Here is a 17,896-nt window from a genome sequence, read left to right as displayed (position 1 = left end):
GGTAGCGCCTCCATGCTCTGGACACTACGCTGACAGACACAGCAAACCTTCTTTCCACAGCTCGCATTGATGTGCCATCCTGGATGAGCTGCACTACCTGAGCAACTTGTGTGGGTTGTAGACTCCGTCTCATGCTACCACTAGAGTGAAAGCACCGCCAGCATTCAAAAGTGACCAAAACATCAGCCAGGAAGCATAGGAACTGAGAAGTGGTCTGTGTGGTCACCACCTGTAGAACCACTCCTTTATTGGGAAGTGTCTTGCTAATTGCCTATAATTTCCACCTGTTGTCTATTCCATTTGCACAACAGCATGTGAAATGTATTGTCAATCAGTGTTGCTTCCTAAGTGGACAGTTTGATTTCACAGAAGTGTGATTGACTTGGAGTTACATTGTGTTGTTTAAGTGTTCCCTTTATTTCTTTGAGCAGTGTAGTTTTTGAGGTTAGCTGAATTATTAGACACATTCATGACTAGATCAGGCTTAGTTACCAGCAATACCCTTCAGAAAGGAAAGGCAGAACAAAGCTGGTGGCTTTTGGTAAATGTAACGTCTTTATATTTTTTTCACGTTGGCTTGAAAGGAATATGAGTGAACTGTTTTGGTTGTGTGTTTTTAGTGATACTGTTTTGTACTACAGGTGATCGATGGCCGTAAGCCTACCGGAGGACGTGTGGAGGTCAGGGTTCGCCTGAGGGAGCCTCTGAGTGGACAGGACCTTCAGACAACCACAGAACGCTGGTTAGTTCTGGACCAGTCACAGGTACATTTGGAGTAACTGTTCTATTTGGAGCAAGGAGTTTGGCCCTTCAAGGCCAACGTGTGGGTCCCTCTGTCAGGCCCTGGAGTTGTAGTGTGATTGTGTCCCAGACACTCAACCTCTGGTTGGTCCTCCCAGGTTCTTCTCTAACTGCTGCTCAGCTGGGGACAACTAGGAACACTTTAAAAAGGTAGGTGAACTTCCTCTCCACAAGTTAAAATAGAAACCAAGTCATCAACACAATGACCTTTCTATCTCACAGATGATAAACGCTCCCGTTGTCCTCTGATGAAGATTATGACGGGATGAAGAGGAGGATGTTGTCGTGGCTGGCCTGTTTAGTCTTCCAGGGTTCTGGCAGTCCGACACAGTCAACACGGGTCTTTAGCTTGTAAACATTTTGCACACAGAGTGATGGAGCTTCTCTTCACTCTGGGGGGGGGGGCGGGGGAAATGGGCTCCATGTTTAGCTAACCTTAAGATAACATTGGCTGGGATTCAATCAAAAGGAGACTTTTACAGGTCATTATTTTCCCCCCTGAGCTGATTTCTGAGTTCTATACCCTGCTGATTTTGAAAGACAGCGACGTAGTTAGTCTAATATATTATTCACCTATGCACTTACTCTACCAAAGTAATCACTGTTGCTGTACGATGCTGCATATTTCAATTGCCTTGAATATCTGCCCTACTGTTAATGATCACAATAATAATAATAATAAGTAATTCTTTGCTACAATGTTGGTTGTTGTTCCCAGGACTGTTTCTATTCACTGCAGCAGCTGTAGGCCAGGATTCAATCCTGATTTAGATCCCCTGTTTTTATAGCAGCTTGATATTGTTTTGAAAGGTAATGCGATCTCCACATACGCGGTAACATTGCCTTTTTAAAATGTTTATTTAAAGCTGCATTGTCGACTAGAGCGTAGGGGGGTTGAATCCCAGCTCTAATACCAGAACAGGATAATGTTCACGCTTACACCACAGGTGGACATGACTGAATTTACAGATGTCTAGGCTACTACTGCTACTGGATGTTCAAAGGCAAATTGGTCAACTGACATAAGCATGTCATAGGTACTCTTAAGGTGTCATAAGGCTACATAGCTCTTGTGACAGTGTCACTTTTGAGGTGGATAGTATAGATCTGATCTTGACCCTCTGTTCCCTATGGGGCCCTGGTCAAAACTAGTGCACTAAATCGGGATTATGGTGGTCGTTTTGTGTTTTAAATTGAAGAGACTCATAAGTTTACACTTTATAGCTGTGATCCTCCGTACACACGTCTGTGAGTTCGGTTCAGCTGAGCTTTTAGCCAAGAAATTTTTTTTTTGTCTGCGTGTAAATCAAAGTAGTATTTTATGAAGAGTGGTCATTAACAGCAAAGCCATTATGGTTACACGGACACAGATGCTTTTCAATGGAGAATCTTTGAAAAGGATTTTTTTGGGGGGGGTCCAGGACAGTCTGTTTGGGTAACTGTCCCACGGTCAGAGCCAATTATATCCCACTAGAACTTTACAATGCTGCTTCTATCAGACTATTGTGCATCAATGTGGTCCTGTCAATTCAAAATATATATTTTATTAATTTTCATTTAACAAAATGCTTCCTCTGCGCCAATATGTTTTTGTATATTGGCAAGTTTATCATAATGAGACTTAAACTGTACACTTTTATAGGACCTAAAGGTACCTTTAAATAAAGTCCCGAAATGTGTATTTGTGGCATAAACGAAGCATACATTTTTAAGATTCAATAAAGGAAAAAATGATTGTGGGGCTTTGTTTTTGATGTTAGACACTTTTCTTGGTCCGGCCTGACTGATACACAGGTCACAAAGCCGATAGTTGGTTTGTTTGTCTTTATGCAATGGCCTTCTGGTGTTAAGTCTGTTCAATAGAATAACCAAATGCTACCTTTTTTGCTAGAGTAGTGCACACTGTCACAAAAGGTTTCTATTGGACAAATTCAGGTAGGCCCCTCCCTGTTACACAAAGCTCTGAATGACCTCAACCTAAAATGTCATCTTGGAACTTGCACACAAGTGTAAGGATTTAGGAAGCCACTGTCATGCAGATAACGCTTCTCCAGAAATGCGAGTCCTGTTCATTGGGGCACGTAACATTTCATTTGTGTTTATTGGGCAAGTCCGCATGGTCACTAGAGCGTAACCTTGTTGACTAGGCAGAATTCATTAGTGCAAAACAAGTGTCCTTATTGGGCAGGTGGTTCTGATCCTCCAATCACCAGTTTGTCCACATACATTTGAGTGTCATTGTTTAATCAATAAAACCCTAATGGTCAAAGTTGATTTAAGAACAAATTCTTAATTACAATGATGACCTAGGAGCAGTGGGTTAAACGGCCTTGTTCAGGGGCAGAAAGACATTCTTACCTGGTCAGCTCGGGGATTTGATCTGGCCACCTGCCACCCCCTGATAGTATGTTTACCTACTTATTCAGATTTAGCAGTTCATAAATGAGAAATATATTTTGGTAATGGCTTGCTGCCAAATTTAGCAACAAACAGTTGCACAAAAACAAGTTAGTTTCAGGGCAGTCTTACGTTCCAGACAGCACCCTATTCTCCTAGGCCCTCAGAGCAGCTTACACACAATGGATGTTAAGTATGGCCAAGTTCTCAGCTGAACGGTTAAAATGGCTCAGACTCCAGTGCATCTACATTTTTAGTTTCTGCAAAAATGTTATTTATATAATGACACATTCAATCATTTAGGCAGTTTTTATTTTGAACCGTACAAGAATGCTGTGGGTGGAGGAGGATGCTGTGGGTGGAGGAGGATGCTGTGGGTGGAGGATGCTGTGGGTGGAGGAGGATGCTGTGGGAGGAGGAGGATGCTGTGGGTGGAGGAGGAGGATGCTGTGGGTGGAGGAGGAGGATGGTGGAGGAGGAGGATGGTGGAGGAGGAGGAGGAGGAGGATGCTGTGGGCTCTGTGGGTGGAGGTGGAGAGCAGCATCAATGTGTTGAATAGTTGCTCACAGGTCAGGAGGACAGGGTCACCTGTAGGGTGCGTCCCATATGGCTCCGGTCAAATGTAGTGCAATTTGGGAAGCAACCACAGGTCACAATTTACTGAAGGTGCTTCAGTCCCTCTAGTATCCTCTCCATCACTTACAGAGAGGCTAGTTAACGGTGGAAGGCCGGGGCTAGTAACGGTGGAACGGGGTAACGGGAAGGCCGGGGCTAGTTAACGGTGGAAGGCCGGGGCGGTGGAAGTTAACGGTGGAAGGCCGGTGGAAGGCCGGGCTAGTTAACGGTGGAAGGCCGGTGGAAGGGCTAGTTAACGGTGGAAGGTGGAAGGCCGGGGCTAGGTTAAGGCCGGGGCGGTGGAAGGCTAGGTAACGGTGGAAGGCTAGGTTAACGGTGGAAGGCTAGGTAACGGTGGAAGGCCGGGGGGCGGTGGAAGGCCGGGGTTAACGGTGGAAGGCCGGGGGGCTAGTAGGTAACGGTGGAAGGCCGGGGCTAGTTAACGGTGGAAGGCCGGGGGGCTGGAAGTTAACGGTGGAAGGCCGGTGGAAGGCCGGGCTGGAAGGCCGGGGCTTAACGGTGGAAGGCCGGGGCTACGGTTAAGGCCGGGGCGGTGGAAGGCCGGGGCTAACGGTGGAAGGCCGGGGCTAGGTAACGGTGGAACGGGGGTGGAAGGCCGGGGGGCTGGAAGGCCGGGCTAGGTAACGGTAACGGTGGAAGGCGGGGCTAGGTAACGGTGGAAGGCCGGGGCTAGGTAACGGTAAGGCCGGGGCGGTGGAAGGCCGGGGGGTAGCGGTGGAAGGCCGGGGGGGGCGGTGGAAGGCCGGGGCTTAACGGTGGAAGGCCGGGGGGGCTAGGTAACGGTGGAAGGCCGGGGCTAGGTAACGGTGGAAGGCCGGGGCTAGGTGGAAGGCCGGGGCTAGTTAACGGTGGAAGGCCGGGGCTAGTTAACGGTGGAAGGCCGGGGCTAGTTAACGGTGGAAGGCCGGGGCTAGTTAACGGTGGAAGGCCGGGCTGGGGTTGAGTCGGTGGTGAAGGATCAGACCACAATGCATTTCTCATCCCAAGACTCCAACCAATCCCCTCGGGTGGCCAATGAGGGGCCAGAGACTGTTTGTTATACTTCCTGTTAGAATGTTCTGGTATAGCATTGGAAACCTGTTTTAAACAGAAGGGTGGCATGGTTCTCAGAAGACTTGAAGCTCAGCCATATAAAGCTTGGTTGATCTCCACGGTTCAGGATCTTTGACCTATTAAGTTTGACAGTAAAATCAGTAAACACCCACACCACCTCTTAGACATTGTGCTTTCGACTAAGTGGTCCAACTGCTTAACAGTTCTAGTGAGACAGACAATCTTGGTGTTGGATCTCTGGATGAGCTATTGAGCCAATTGCAGCCCTGCCTAAGCAAAACGAAAACTGTAGTCCATCAATGTCAGGAAATAAAGCATTTGGTGATCATTGGCTAAAAGCCAGGCAAGTTGTTTGTTCCTTCCACTGTAAAGAGTTGCGACTGCTGGAACTGAGCACCAGGATGCAAATTAAACAGCATCACCAGATCCTCTCGCTCTACCCCCTCTCCAAGTTTTTAATCTTCCCAGCCCACTGGACCGTGTGAAGTCCCTGTCAGCAGAGACAAAAGTGTAGTCTCATCAGGCAGAGCTTTGGACACCTCTACATGGGGTCCTCAAAGCGCCCATGCTACAACATGGCCTTCGGAGACTACCTTTCCCAGAGTGCAGTGCAGTGCTTCTGCTTTGTTGTCTAGCTCCCACAGCAAAGACAGTGTGAAGATCGACAGGAACTGCTTCTCCAATATAATTCCTCGATCACACTTTTTCGGCGTTGTCATGGCGACTTGGCTAGCTAAATTCACATGCGTAGAAATACGACATTATTTCTAACGGTCGTGAAAAAAGCAAAGGCACTCCAATACATAAAAGTTGTGTTTTGAGGAAAAATGTAATTTCATGTGATCAGCGTGGACATGATGGAGAGGCCCTGGCTGTCTATTGAAGGGATGGCAACATCAGCTAGCTGGTAACCATCCCCACAGCTGTCTATTGAAGGGATGGCAACATCAGCTAGCTGCCCCTCACAGCCTCTCTCTGAAGAACAGGAGAGGCAAGATGGGAGGGAAAAATAGATGAGGACGAGAGAGAGAACTAGGAGATCGGCGTCTGGGGTGTTGGTCCGTTGCTAAGCGGTGCCTCCGTCTCCTAGGAGAGGATTTCCAGGATGTAGAAGACCAGCTCCATGACAACAGGTCCCTCGCTGAGTTGACACGCCCCTCTGTGGATGACAGGGATCAGAGTACTGTCCAGGTCCCTCAGGTAATGGGAGAGGAGAGGCTGGCCGTTACTTCCTGCTAGGTAACCCACCTGGGAAAAAGAGAACAGGGAAGGGACTTTATTATCCTTTATCTAACCAGGTACCGGTGGGAGTAGGGCCTGTTATTTCCTGCGGTGGGGGTGCCTTGAGGAGGGGGCGGTGTGGGTGCCTGGGGGGGGGGCTTGGAGGGAAGAAAAAAAAACAGGCTAGTGTGTTTGAAATGCCAGCGACGATTTCTGGGCGATGTCTGCCCCTGCGCATTTCTGATTTGTGATTTTGATTAATATCTGGTGTGGCCAGAAAGTGATGAACCGAGTCCGTACCTGGTCAGACTCGAGGGTGACCCGTAGGCCCAGCTTAGCCATGCCTTCCTCCTTCAGCAGTTTGAGGTGTGGGCAGAGCGCCATGCAGAATGCCCTCGCCACGTTCTCCGTCAGGCGACTGTGGTCAGCAGGGTCACTCAGACCGTTGGGCTGGTCCTCACTCTGTAGGAAGAACACCTAAAAAGGAGTAAATATTGTTTATTCATATTCTTTTATTACATGCTGCAGATTGTTGAGCGGAAACTTGAGGTCGTATTCACACCTTAGTAAAACAAGATCAGGTTGTGCCTCCCTGTTTCAAAATGTTTGTCTGGCTTTGTGTTTACTGAACCTAGTTGTTGCTTAGTGACATCACCTCTGTCCAGCGGATGACCTTCCCATCAGCCTTGAACTCTGAACCGTGGAAGATTCTCACGCTGGTGATGAACTCCATAGACTTCCCATCAATAGGACTAATTACCCTGGCGGGGAACGGGGGGTGAGTTTTAGATAAGACACTTACTTTAAAAACATCTTTAGATAGATATTAAGGCAGGGAACACTAGGACACGACATCACAGAAGAGAAACTAGAGTATAGAGATTCCCCAGTTCCCTTCCTCACCCCTTATTGAAAAAGTTGTGATCGTCATCTATCCACTGTATGTGAACATGTTCCTGGCTGTACTCCTGGTCTGCCCAGCCACAGGTGATACTAAAGTCCTTCATGTCCCTGAGGGCTTGCCGTAGAGCATCCATGGTCTCTGCTGTGATCTGCACCATCACACCATCTACAGGTGAACAACAGATACAATGCCTTTGGAAAGTATTCAGACCCCTTGACTTTTTCCATACATGTTGTGTTACAGCTTTATTCTAACATGGATTCAATTGTTATTTTCCCCCTCAATCTACACACAATACACCACAATGACATCACAATACCCCACAATACCCCATAATGACAAAGCATTTTTGCTCATTTATACCAAATTAAACACTGAAATATCACATTTACGTAAGTATTCAGACCCTTTACTCAGTACTTTGTTGAACCATATTTGGCAGTGATTACAGTCTCGGTCTTCTTGGGTATGACGCTACAAGCTTGGCACACCTGTATTTGGGGAGTTTCTTCCATTATTCTCTGAAGACCTTCTCAATCTCTGTCAGGTTGGATGGGGAGCATCACTGCACAGCTATTTTCAGGTCTCTCCAGAGATGTTCGAACAGGTTCAAGTCCGGGCTCTGGCTGGACCACTCAAGGACATTCAGAGACTTGTCCCGATGTTACTCCTGTGTTGTCTTGGCTGTGTGCTTAGGGTCGTTGTCCTGAGTGCAATGGAGTAGGTTTTCATTAAGTATCTCTTCGACCTCATGGTTTTTGCTCTGACATGCACTGTCAACTGTGGGACCTTATATACACAGGTGTGTGCCATTCCAAATCATGTCCAATCAATTCAATTTACCACAGGTGGACTCCAAGTTGTAGAAACGTCTCAAAGATGATCAATGTAAATAGGCAGTGGCGATCTGTCATTCAGGGCATGTGGGGCTACTCCACCTGTTTTGAGCACCACACTTAGGTGAAAAAATTGTTTTGGCATGAATACGTGTCACATATCAGTTTGCAAGAAATGTAAAAAATAAAGTCGTAATTTAGTTAATAAAGCCAAACAAACATGGTCTCTCTTTTGTTTTCTTAAGTGAGGCAGCTCCAAAATGCAGGCGTTTCAGCCTAGCTCAGTGCTTTCTGTGGTGGTGGGGCGTTTCAGCCTAGCTCAGTGCTTTCTGTGGTGGTGGGGCGTTTCAGCCTAGCTCAGTGCTTTCTGTGGTGGTGGGGCGTTTCAGCCTAGCTCAGTGCTTTCTGTGGTCTTGGGGCGTTTCAGCCTAGCTCAGTGCTTTCTGTGGTGGTGGGGCGTTTCAGCCTAGCTCAGTGCTTTCTGTGGTGGTGGGGCGTTTCAGCCTAGCTCAGTGCTTTCTGTGGTGGTGGGGCGTTTCAGCCTAGCTCAGTGCTTTCTGTGGTGGTGGGGCGTTTCAGCCTAGCTCAGTGCTTTCTGTGGTGGTGGGGCGTTTCAGCCTAGCTCAGTGCTTTCTGTGGTGGTGGGGCGTTTCAGCCTAGCTCAGTGCTTTCTGTGGTCTTGGGGCTAGCAAGCAGAAAATACAGAGCGCCTGATTGGCTCTGCTTCATGTCACTCATGGGACATTACGTCATCCCCAATTCTAAGGTCAGAGCTCAAATGTTTGCCCCTTGGCTTCTCCCATAGAGTTCTATTAGAAGTGCCCATCCAAGAAGGCTCAAGGTCATTGGCCATAGATAGAATGACATCACATATCTACAGTAGCTTTGATTGGACTGACTTTCAATGTCTAAGCTAGCAGTCATCATCAAGTCGACAATCTACTAGCAAATCCTTTTGAAGAGAAATTATAGATAAGGTATTGGTGCTCTTCGGCCATTGTACATAAAGATTACACAACAAGTTGGAAATCTCAAATTCAACAACGAGTCGTTTGGAATGGAATCAGTGGCTAACTGCAAGCGTTGGAAAGAAACGGCTAACTTTAGCCTGCTATTCAGTGGAGTGTGTTTTGGTTCCGAGTTCCCACCATAAATACAGCGAATGCCAGACTTGGATGACAAAATTTGCCAACAAAGAACCGCTACACCACCTTAACAAAATGAGTCCAAAAATGTCTTGTATGCTGCTGCATAAATGATATAACAGGGAGATATTACTTCCTTAGCTACAGTATAAATAAGTGTTTGTTGTGTAGTAAGCTGTTAGTAGCCCATGTGCCTCACTCTAATAATTTGGTGTATTTTCACCAACGCGGTATTGTAAACACATGGTTTGTGGCCCGGTATGTGCTCGTTTGGCTCCTTGTGTTCGTGCAGCTTTAACAGTGCTACTGGTAGTAGTGGTGGCGCTTGGTTTGCACGTGCAAATTCAGAACACACAACATTCTAGAATAGAACTGTGTTATTCGACGTGAATCTTTTTTTTGACACAAATGTGCCTCACCTTGATAAATGTCTATTTTCAGGGCCCCGTCCAGAGTTTGAAAAAACCTAATCTAACACACATACACTGTGTGTGTGCTCTGACAGTCAATAAGAGGTCCTTAATTCCCCCTGACAGGATATTGAAAATGCAGTCTCTAACTTGGAGATATTGTAGGATGTTGTACCCTCCACAATGCTGGTCTTGGCCAGGTATCCAGAAGATGCCTTCAGAGAACCACTGAACACAAAGAAGCAGGCGCCAGTCACTGGAAGAAAAAACATTCAATATTGATATTGATTCCATCCATGGTTTTGTTAGTCCATTTGATAAACTATGACTTGACTCCCCATGTCGTGTGTGTGTGTACCTTTGCGTGGTTGGTGGTGGATACTGATGGCCTGTGTGTGGTAGTTTCCGTCGTCGTTCTGAATACACACCAGGTGGGAGTCGGCCAGCTCGTTAAAACACGCCCCCATGGCCAGGACGTGTTCATTGGACTTGTTCATCGCCTTCATCAGCTGCAGGGAATATAAAGACTTTAAAGTCTGGCAATAGTCTTGTAGAGTTGGATTAGAGGGGAGTTAGATTACGAGCGTTTTCAAGTGACACGTTAACAACTCTAGGATTGGGAAACGGCTGGGGAGATTTAACAATGCTCACTACAAAAGTTTCTAACGATTAACTAACTAGCCTGAAGTTGCTTTGGGGAAACCGGGGCCTGAAAAGTTGCGGTCAGGAGGCCGCTAGTTGCGGTCAGGTTGTCTGTTCAGTACACCAATGTGGTAACATAAACCTTATGGTTGAAGATTCCACAAATCAGTTCCAGTTTTAGATGAAATAGGTTCCATTTTTAGGAGGTACATTGAGGAGAAATCCTGGTCTGTGTGACTGACTTCTCCTGTCGTTCACATGGCAGAATCTGAGTCACTGATGGTGTTTAAGCTCTCATACAGTCTGTCAAACGTTCCAAGGGTCAAATCAATGGGTTCCCATCTGTTAGGGAGGCCGTAGCCAAGCAGATACACATTTCCAAACATCACAGGGAGTAAAGTCTTCTGTAGCACACTAAAACATCTTGGCTATACTACAGCAGAATCAATGAAGGCAGTGAAAGGGAAAAGGAACTATATTCAGTGTGGATTCCAGGCGACTGTACATAATGTTGGTTGTCTCTGGTTTTAGGACCGTGGTGTCTTGTGATTGGCAGAACCCCCTCACTAGGAAGCAATATGATTGGTTGCCCTAGGACCTGAGCTCCAGGACTACCTGACATGATGACTCCTTGCTGTCCCCAGTCCACCTGGCCATGCTGCTGTTCCAGTTTCAACTGACCTGAGCCCTAGGACCATGCCCCAGGACTACCTGACATGATGACTCCTTGCTGTCCCCAGTCCACCTGGCCGTGCTGCTGCTCCAGTTTCAACTGTTCTGCCTTATTATTATTTGACCATACTGGTCATTTATGAACATTTGAACATCTTGGCCATGTTCTGTTATCTCCACCCGGCACAGCCAGAAGAGGACTGGCCACCCCACATAGCCTGGTTCCTCTCTAGGTTTCTTCCTAGGTTTTGGCCTTTCTAGGGAGTTTTTCCTAGCCACTGTGCTTCTACACCTGCATTGCTTGCTGTTTGGGGTTTTAGGCTGGGTTTCTGTACAGCACTTTGAGATATCAGCTGATGTACGAAGGGCTATATAAATACATTTGATTTGATTGGTTGACAGCCTCACCTCGTTGTATCGGTTGCTGGGGATCTTGATGCAGGTCTTCTTCACCTCCATGTCCACCACCAGACCCTTCACCAGGGGCAACGTGTACTGGTAGTTACGGAAGTCCTGTATGTACATTATATTATATTATAGTATATAGACCCTTCACTAGGGACAACGTGTACTGGTAGTTACAGAAGTCCTGTAGGTATATTATATTATATAGACCCTTCACCAGGGACAACGTGTACTGGTAGTTACAGAAGTCCTGTAGGTATATTATATTATATAGACCCTTCACCAGGGACAACGTGTACTGGTAGTTACAGAAGTCCTGTAGGTATATTATATTATATAGACCCTTCACCAGGGACAACGTGTACTGGTAGTTACAGAAGTCCTGTAGGTATATTATATTATATAGACCCTTCACCAGGGACAACGTGTACTGGTAGTTACAGAAGTCCTGCAGAGTAATAACATTATAGCACATAATTTAAATACCGTTCGCCTGGTCCCAGATCTGTATGTGTGATACAGAAGAAGTGACGCCATGATTCTTACCACTAGCAGGGTCATGATGGTGTGACCTGCTTCTCCAAACAGGGGTTTCCTGAACCGCACGCTGAACAGAGGGCAGGGGTAGACTGAAACACACAACCAGCAGGTTCAGTAGGGCATGAAACAGAAAACATTTTAGAAACTGAACAATTACAGAGTTGCCAGGACATTACAAATTGTGCCCAGCTGCTCAATTTTTTTAATTTATAAATTCAACCCCAAACCAACCCATCCCAAAGCTAACCCATCCCTCCGTACTCACATCTGTACTCGGCGCCCAGCCGCAGCATGAGTCTGATGGGGAACATCTTGGCCCAGGGGGTCTCCCACTTCTGCAGCAACACCCCAAACAGGTAGGGGGTTGGGGAGCATCAGGTCCTGGAGGGACTGGAAAGACGGGGAGACGTAGAGGAACCCTCCATGCTCCCTGCTGCCCAGGAAACTCTGGGTGAAGAACGAATGGCCCAGGTGGGTCAGGACATTACCTGGAGAGAGGAGGAGAACATGGGTTAGAAGGAGGAGGAGAGGGAGGGAAGAAGGAGGAGAGGTGAAGAAGGAGGAGAAGAAGCGAAGGAGGAGAGGTGAAGGACGAATGGCCCAGTTGGAGAGGAGAGGGAGGGGATAGAAAAGTAAGTGTTAAACATTTATTTGGCGCAGCATTGTCTGAGTTAGGGGAGGGTTTTTCTTGGCTCATCGTGCACTAGCGACTCCTTGTGGTGGGCCGGGCACCTGCAAGCTGACTTCAGTCATCTGTTGGAAGATGTTTCCTCCGACACATTGGTGCGGCTGGCTTCCGGGTTAAGTGGGCATTGTATCAGGAAGCAGTGCTGCTTGGCAGGTCACGGCTCTTGACATTTGCCTCTCCCGAGTCCGTTGGGGGAGTTGCAGCGATGAGACAAGATCGTAACTTCCAATTGGATGTCACGAAATTGCGGAGAAAAAAAAATGGGTAAAATATTTTTAAATAAAAACTTATTTAGCAATTAAGGAGTGAATACAGAGCTCACAGCTTCAATGGATGAGAAGAGCAGAGAGGATAGGAGGGAGAGAGAGAGAGGATAGGAGGGAGAGAGAGGATAGGAGGGAGAGAGAGAGAGAGGATAGGAGGGGGAGAGAGGGAGAGAGGATAGGAGGGAGAGAGAGAGAGAGGATAGGATGGGAGAGAGAGAGGATAGGATGGAGGAGAGAGAGGATAGGAGGGAGAGAGAGGATAGGATAGGAGGGAGAGAGAGGATAGGAGGGAGAGAGAGGATAGGAGGGAGAGAGAGGATAGGAGGGAGAGAGGATCAGTGAAGTGGAGAGAAGAGAGGAGAGGAGAAGAGCAGAGAGGATAGGAGGGAGAGGCTCAGTGAAGAGGAGAGAAAGAGGAAGGATATCAACTGTTCTTTTGAATCCCCTGCAGGCAGCAGATGTGATGAAAACTAACTCGGTTCCTCAGCATAATTAATGTGAGAAGCTTAGAGCTTAATACACTCAAACGGCAAGACAGAGGTTTTACTCAATACATTCAAAATATAACGGCAAGTCACCAACTGACTGTACAACTAGCACAGGCTTCAACCTATTGACTAGCCCTCTCATCTCCGAGATATTCAAGCCAGCCCACATACAGTATAATGCCTCCAACATACAGGTTTCATCTTCCCAGTTGTAAAATATCAAAGAAAAGCTACAGGTCAGGTCTGCCCAACTGAAGAGCTTCCATCCTGTAGGTTCAGTCCAACCTTAATTAAATGCTGCTCGCCAAAATGTTACCTAGCTGAATCAGGTTCCGTAAGGGTTGGACAGAAAACATCCAGGAACAGTGTTGGACAGCCCTGCTTTTGATCAACAACACTAGAACTGTTATAATTAAGGCACAAGGGACTCCCAGAGGTGTCATGCCCCTAGGGGGGCACAAGGGCATGTGCCACCTTAGATTTGCAACACGGGGAACGGGGGCGCCAACATGGACGCAGTCAGGTAACCTTGGCATGACACTACTGGACACCTGACCTATCTGGCCTGGAGGGAGTTCGCCTCAGCGAGCCTGAAAACATAACACTAAATGTTTGAACTACATTTAGTGACGAGGTCGAGCCTCACTACAGCAGCAGGCAGTAAAAAGGACATTTTACATGCATATCCACCTACCTACCGGCCGCCACTGCATATCCACCTACCTACCGGCCGCCACTGCATATCCACCTACCTACCGGCCGCCACTGCATATCCACCTACCCGCCACTGCATATCCACCTACCTACCGGCCGCCACTGCATATCCACCTACCTACCGGCCGCCACTGCATATCCACCTACCCGCCACTGCATATCCACCTACCTACCGGCCGCCACTGCATATCCACCTACCTACCTACCCGCCACTGCATATCCACCTACCCGCCACCTCCACCGGCCGCCACTGCATATCCACCTACCAGCCACTGCATATCCACCTACCAGCCACTGCATATCCACCTACCCGCCACTGCATATCCACCTACCCGCCACTGCATATCCACCTACCGGCCACTGCATATCCACCTACCCGCCACTGCATATCCACCTACCCGCCACTGCATATCCACCTACCCGCCACTGCATATCCACCTACCCGCCACTGCATATCCACCTACCCGCCACTGCATATCCACCTACCCGCCACTGCATATCCACCCGCCACTGCATATCCACCTACCAGCCACTGCATATCCACCTACCAGCCACTGCATATCCACCTACCAGCCACTGCATATCCACCTACCAGCCACTGCATATCCACCTGGCCGCCACTGCATATCCACCCAGCCCTGCATATCCACCTACCAGCCACTGCATATCCACCTACCAGCCACTGCATATCCACCTACCAGCCACTGCATATCCATCCACCTACCAGCCACTGCATATCCACCTACCGGCCACTGCATATCCACCACCTACCGCCGCCACTGCATATCCACCTACCGCCGCCACTGCATATCCACCTACCAGCCACTGCATATCCACCTACCAGCCACTGCATATCCACCTACCAGCCACTGCATATCCACCTACCAGCCACTGCATATCCACCTACCAGCCACTGCATATCCTACTACCAGTCACTTTTCAGCCCCGTTTATATTTGTGGCTCAGGCACTGCGCCGCAGTGCTAACGGTGTCACTACAGACCCGGGTTCGATCACGGGCTGTATCACAACCGGACATAATCGGGAGTCCCATGGGGCAGTGCACAATTGGCCCAGCGTCGTCCGGGTTAGATCGGGATAGGAAGTCATGAATAAGAATTTGTTCTTAACTGAGTTTTCTAGCTCAATAAACGTTTGTTTTTTAACAACATTTTAATCTCCTACCACTAGTCACTTGATGTACAAATACATCTCAACCACTCCAGTAGAGCTGTATATACAGTACCAGTCAAATGTTTTAGAACACCTACTCATTCAAGGGTTTTTATTTATTTTTACTATTTTCTACATTGTAGAAATATAGTGAAGACATCACAACTATGAAATAACACGTATGGAATCATGTAGTAACCCAAAAAAAGTGTTAAACAAATATATTTTATATTATTCAAAAAGCCACCCTTTGCCTTGACAGCTTTGCACACCGTTTTCATTTTCTCAACCAGCTTCATGAGGTAGTCACCTGGAATGCATTTCAATTAACAGGTGCACCTTGTATGGTGGCAATTACAATATTATGTTATAATGCTTTTATTGCATCAAATGGTTGTTAGAACGCTCATGTGTGAACTCCACCGAGGATGGGCCTCTGGGAGAACACTGACAGGATATTTCTTGTGTGATAAAACCTAAAGAGACCGTATTCCAGAGCATGAGTGAATGTTTCTGTTCTATATGGTACCAGGGAAAAGATGACCTCAGGGCCAGACCCTGGTCTCTACACAAAGATGTTTTTACAGCAGATACTCTGCTGTGAATTATAAGTATATTTAATACAAATCTTAACCTTGTGACTCATTCCATACATCTGTTGTTTGTCATGTAGACTGAAGGGGGTGTATCTTTGCTCTAAAAGACCTTTGTACTTTTGTCTCGGGGCTCTCAACGAATCATCTGGAGGGTGATTCGTCAACCAGCCATCATTATCGTAGAGACTCAATCGATTCACTTTTATATATATATATGTGTGTGTGTTGTATTGACCTGCTCCCTTATAAGTGAATAAAGATTTAGTTTACATAACTCTGACTTACGTGATAAGTTTGTCTCGCCTCATTTCACAGTAAAGAAATGGTTAGGGTTAGGGTTAGAAATTAACCACTTGTTACAAGTTAACTTGTGGAATTTCCTTCCTTCTTAATGCGTTTGAGCCAATCAGTTGTGTTGTGACAAGGTATGGACAGAAGATATCCCTATTTGTTAAAAGACCAAGTCCATATTATGGCAAGAAAAGTTCAAGCAAGCAAAGGGAAACGACAGTCCATTACTTTAAGACATGAAGGTCAGTCAAGCCTGAACATTTCTAGAACTTTGAAAGTTTTTTCAAAAACCATCAAGCGCTATGATGAAACTGACTCGAGGACCGCCACAGGAAAGGAAGACCCAGAGTTACCTCTGCTGCAGAGGATACGTTCATTAGGAGTTACCAGCCTCAGAAATTGCAGCTAGCTTGCTGGGATAAACATTGCTAGCTTGCTGGGATAAACATTGAGTTGTTATTTTACCTGAAATAAACAAGGACCTCGACTCCAACAATTAATCCACACATAAAACAGTCAACCGAATCGTTTCTAGTCATCACTCCTCCTTCCTCCTTTCATTGTATTACCACAACTACCGGCAAAACAGTTCGTCTTTCAGTCACCCACATGGGTATAACCAATGAGGAGATGGCACGTGGGTACCTGCTTCTATAAACCAATGAGGAGATGGAAGAGGCCAGACTTGCAGCACGATCTGCGTCAGAAATATTTTAGCCCTTTGCAAAGCAGACGCTCGTTGGCGCGAGCAATAACTAACAGATTTCTACATTTATTTTGCAACGCACGCGCACGCGACATGTCCGGTCTGGTCAGCATGTAAGGGGCTATTTTACCAAGAAGGAGAGTGATGGAGTGCTGCATCAGGTGACCTGGCCTCCAATCACCCAACCTCAACCCATTTGAGATGGTTTGGGATGAGTTGGGCCGCAAGTGAAGGAAAAGCAGCCAACAAGTGCTCAGCATATGTGGGAACTTCTTCAAGACCGTTGGAAAAGCATTCCAGGTTTAGCTGGTTGAGAGAATGCCAAGAGTGTGCAAAGCTGTCATCAAGGCAAAGGGGGGTTACTTTGAAGAATCTCAAATATATTTTGATTCGTTTTGTACATGATTCCATATGTGTTATCTCATAGTGTTGCTGTCTCAACTATTATTCTACAATGTAGAATATAGTAAAAACAAAGAAAAACCCTTGAATGAGTAGGTGGAGGTAGGTTAAACTAACCTGTGAGGGCCTCCTGGTAGAGCTGTACAAAGTGGCTGAAGAGGTCTTTGGGGATGCTCTTCTCGTCAGGTAGACACTGCAGCAGCACCACCACCTCGGCCTGGCCCACTGCATGCATCCCCTTACTGGTCACATACCAACACTTCCTGTTTACGTCTACAGGAAGGGAGAGCCGAGAGAAGGTTAGAAAACAAAATAATTCTACAATAGAACGCAGAATGTGATTCAGGTAATGAGTGATAGTACTGTGGGATGATATTGGGGGGGGAGGGGTTAAATATATTCTCTCAATGATATATTTACTTCTCTACTAGTGTGAGGAAAAACAAACCAGACAAGATCCTCAGTGATGTCAGAATAAACTGGCATTATGACATCTACAGTATATGAAACGATACATGTGTAGCTAGTTGGAGCTGGAAGGAGTTATGGAGACACTCACAGTTGACCAGTTTGACCATAGCCAGCAGGTTAGCGTTGAGCACAAACACCAAGGGGTCAGGACCTCCCTCCTCCAGCTGCTGTATCAGAACCATCTCAGAGGGACGCTCCTCCACCGCATAGTCTGAGGGTGGTGGAGAAACAACACACTAGGTTCCTTTCCCCATTCAATGAGGATGGGGGATGGGGGGGCGGCGCGGTCGGCAGTGAGGACGGGGCGGCGCGGTCGACAGTGAGGGGGGCGGCGCGGTCGGCAGTGAGGACGGGGCGGCGCGGTCGGCAGTGAGGAGGGGGCGGCGCGGTCGGGCAGTGAGGAGGGGGGCGCGGTCGACAGTGAGGAGGGGGCGGCGCG

General features: G+C 47.3%; 2 protein-coding genes across 6 annotated transcripts in view; one reads left to right on the top strand and one right to left on the bottom strand.

Moving 5' to 3' along the window:
• The window catches only part of cc2d1b (coiled-coil and C2 domain containing 1B), a 28,217-nt gene extending 25,681 nt beyond the window's left edge, over positions 1 to 2,536 (top strand). For all 5 annotated transcript variants that reach the window (XM_024392169.2, XM_024392164.2, XM_024392168.2 and 2 more), the window contains exons 23-25: positions 642 to 764; positions 900 to 951; positions 1,024 to 2,536. In XM_024392169.2, the coding sequence (XP_024247937.1) occupies positions 642 to 764; positions 900 to 911 (135 nt within the window). In that variant the 3' untranslated portion in view covers positions 912 to 951; positions 1,024 to 2,536. The remainder of the gene's footprint in view (positions 1 to 641; positions 765 to 899; positions 952 to 1,023) is intronic.
• Positions 2,537 to 4,655: 2,119 nt separating this feature from the next.
• The window catches only part of LOC112227271 (zinc finger FYVE domain-containing protein 9), a 31,351-nt gene continuing 18,110 nt past the window's right edge, over positions 4,656 to 17,896 (bottom strand). The window contains 12 exon segments of the mRNA XM_042308133.1: positions 4,656 to 6,136; positions 6,410 to 6,586; positions 6,765 to 6,870; positions 7,013 to 7,178; positions 9,580 to 9,660; positions 9,763 to 9,913; positions 11,127 to 11,231; positions 11,670 to 11,752; positions 11,929 to 12,026; positions 12,028 to 12,151; positions 17,104 to 17,259; positions 17,546 to 17,668. Of these exon segments, the coding sequence (XP_042164067.1) occupies positions 5,975 to 6,136; positions 6,410 to 6,586; positions 6,765 to 6,870; positions 7,013 to 7,178; positions 9,580 to 9,660; positions 9,763 to 9,913; positions 11,127 to 11,231; positions 11,670 to 11,752; positions 11,929 to 12,026; positions 12,028 to 12,151; positions 17,104 to 17,259; positions 17,546 to 17,668 (1,532 nt within the window). The 3' untranslated portion in view covers positions 4,656 to 5,974.

The sequence above is a fragment of the Oncorhynchus tshawytscha genome, linkage group LG28, assembly GCF_018296145.1.
Source record: "Oncorhynchus tshawytscha isolate Ot180627B linkage group LG28, Otsh_v2.0, whole genome shotgun sequence".
NCBI classification, from domain to species: Eukaryota; Metazoa; Chordata; class Actinopteri; order Salmoniformes; family Salmonidae; genus Oncorhynchus; species Oncorhynchus tshawytscha.
Note: the sequence above shows the minus strand (reverse complement) of the source record. Positions and strands in the feature narration are given on the sequence as shown.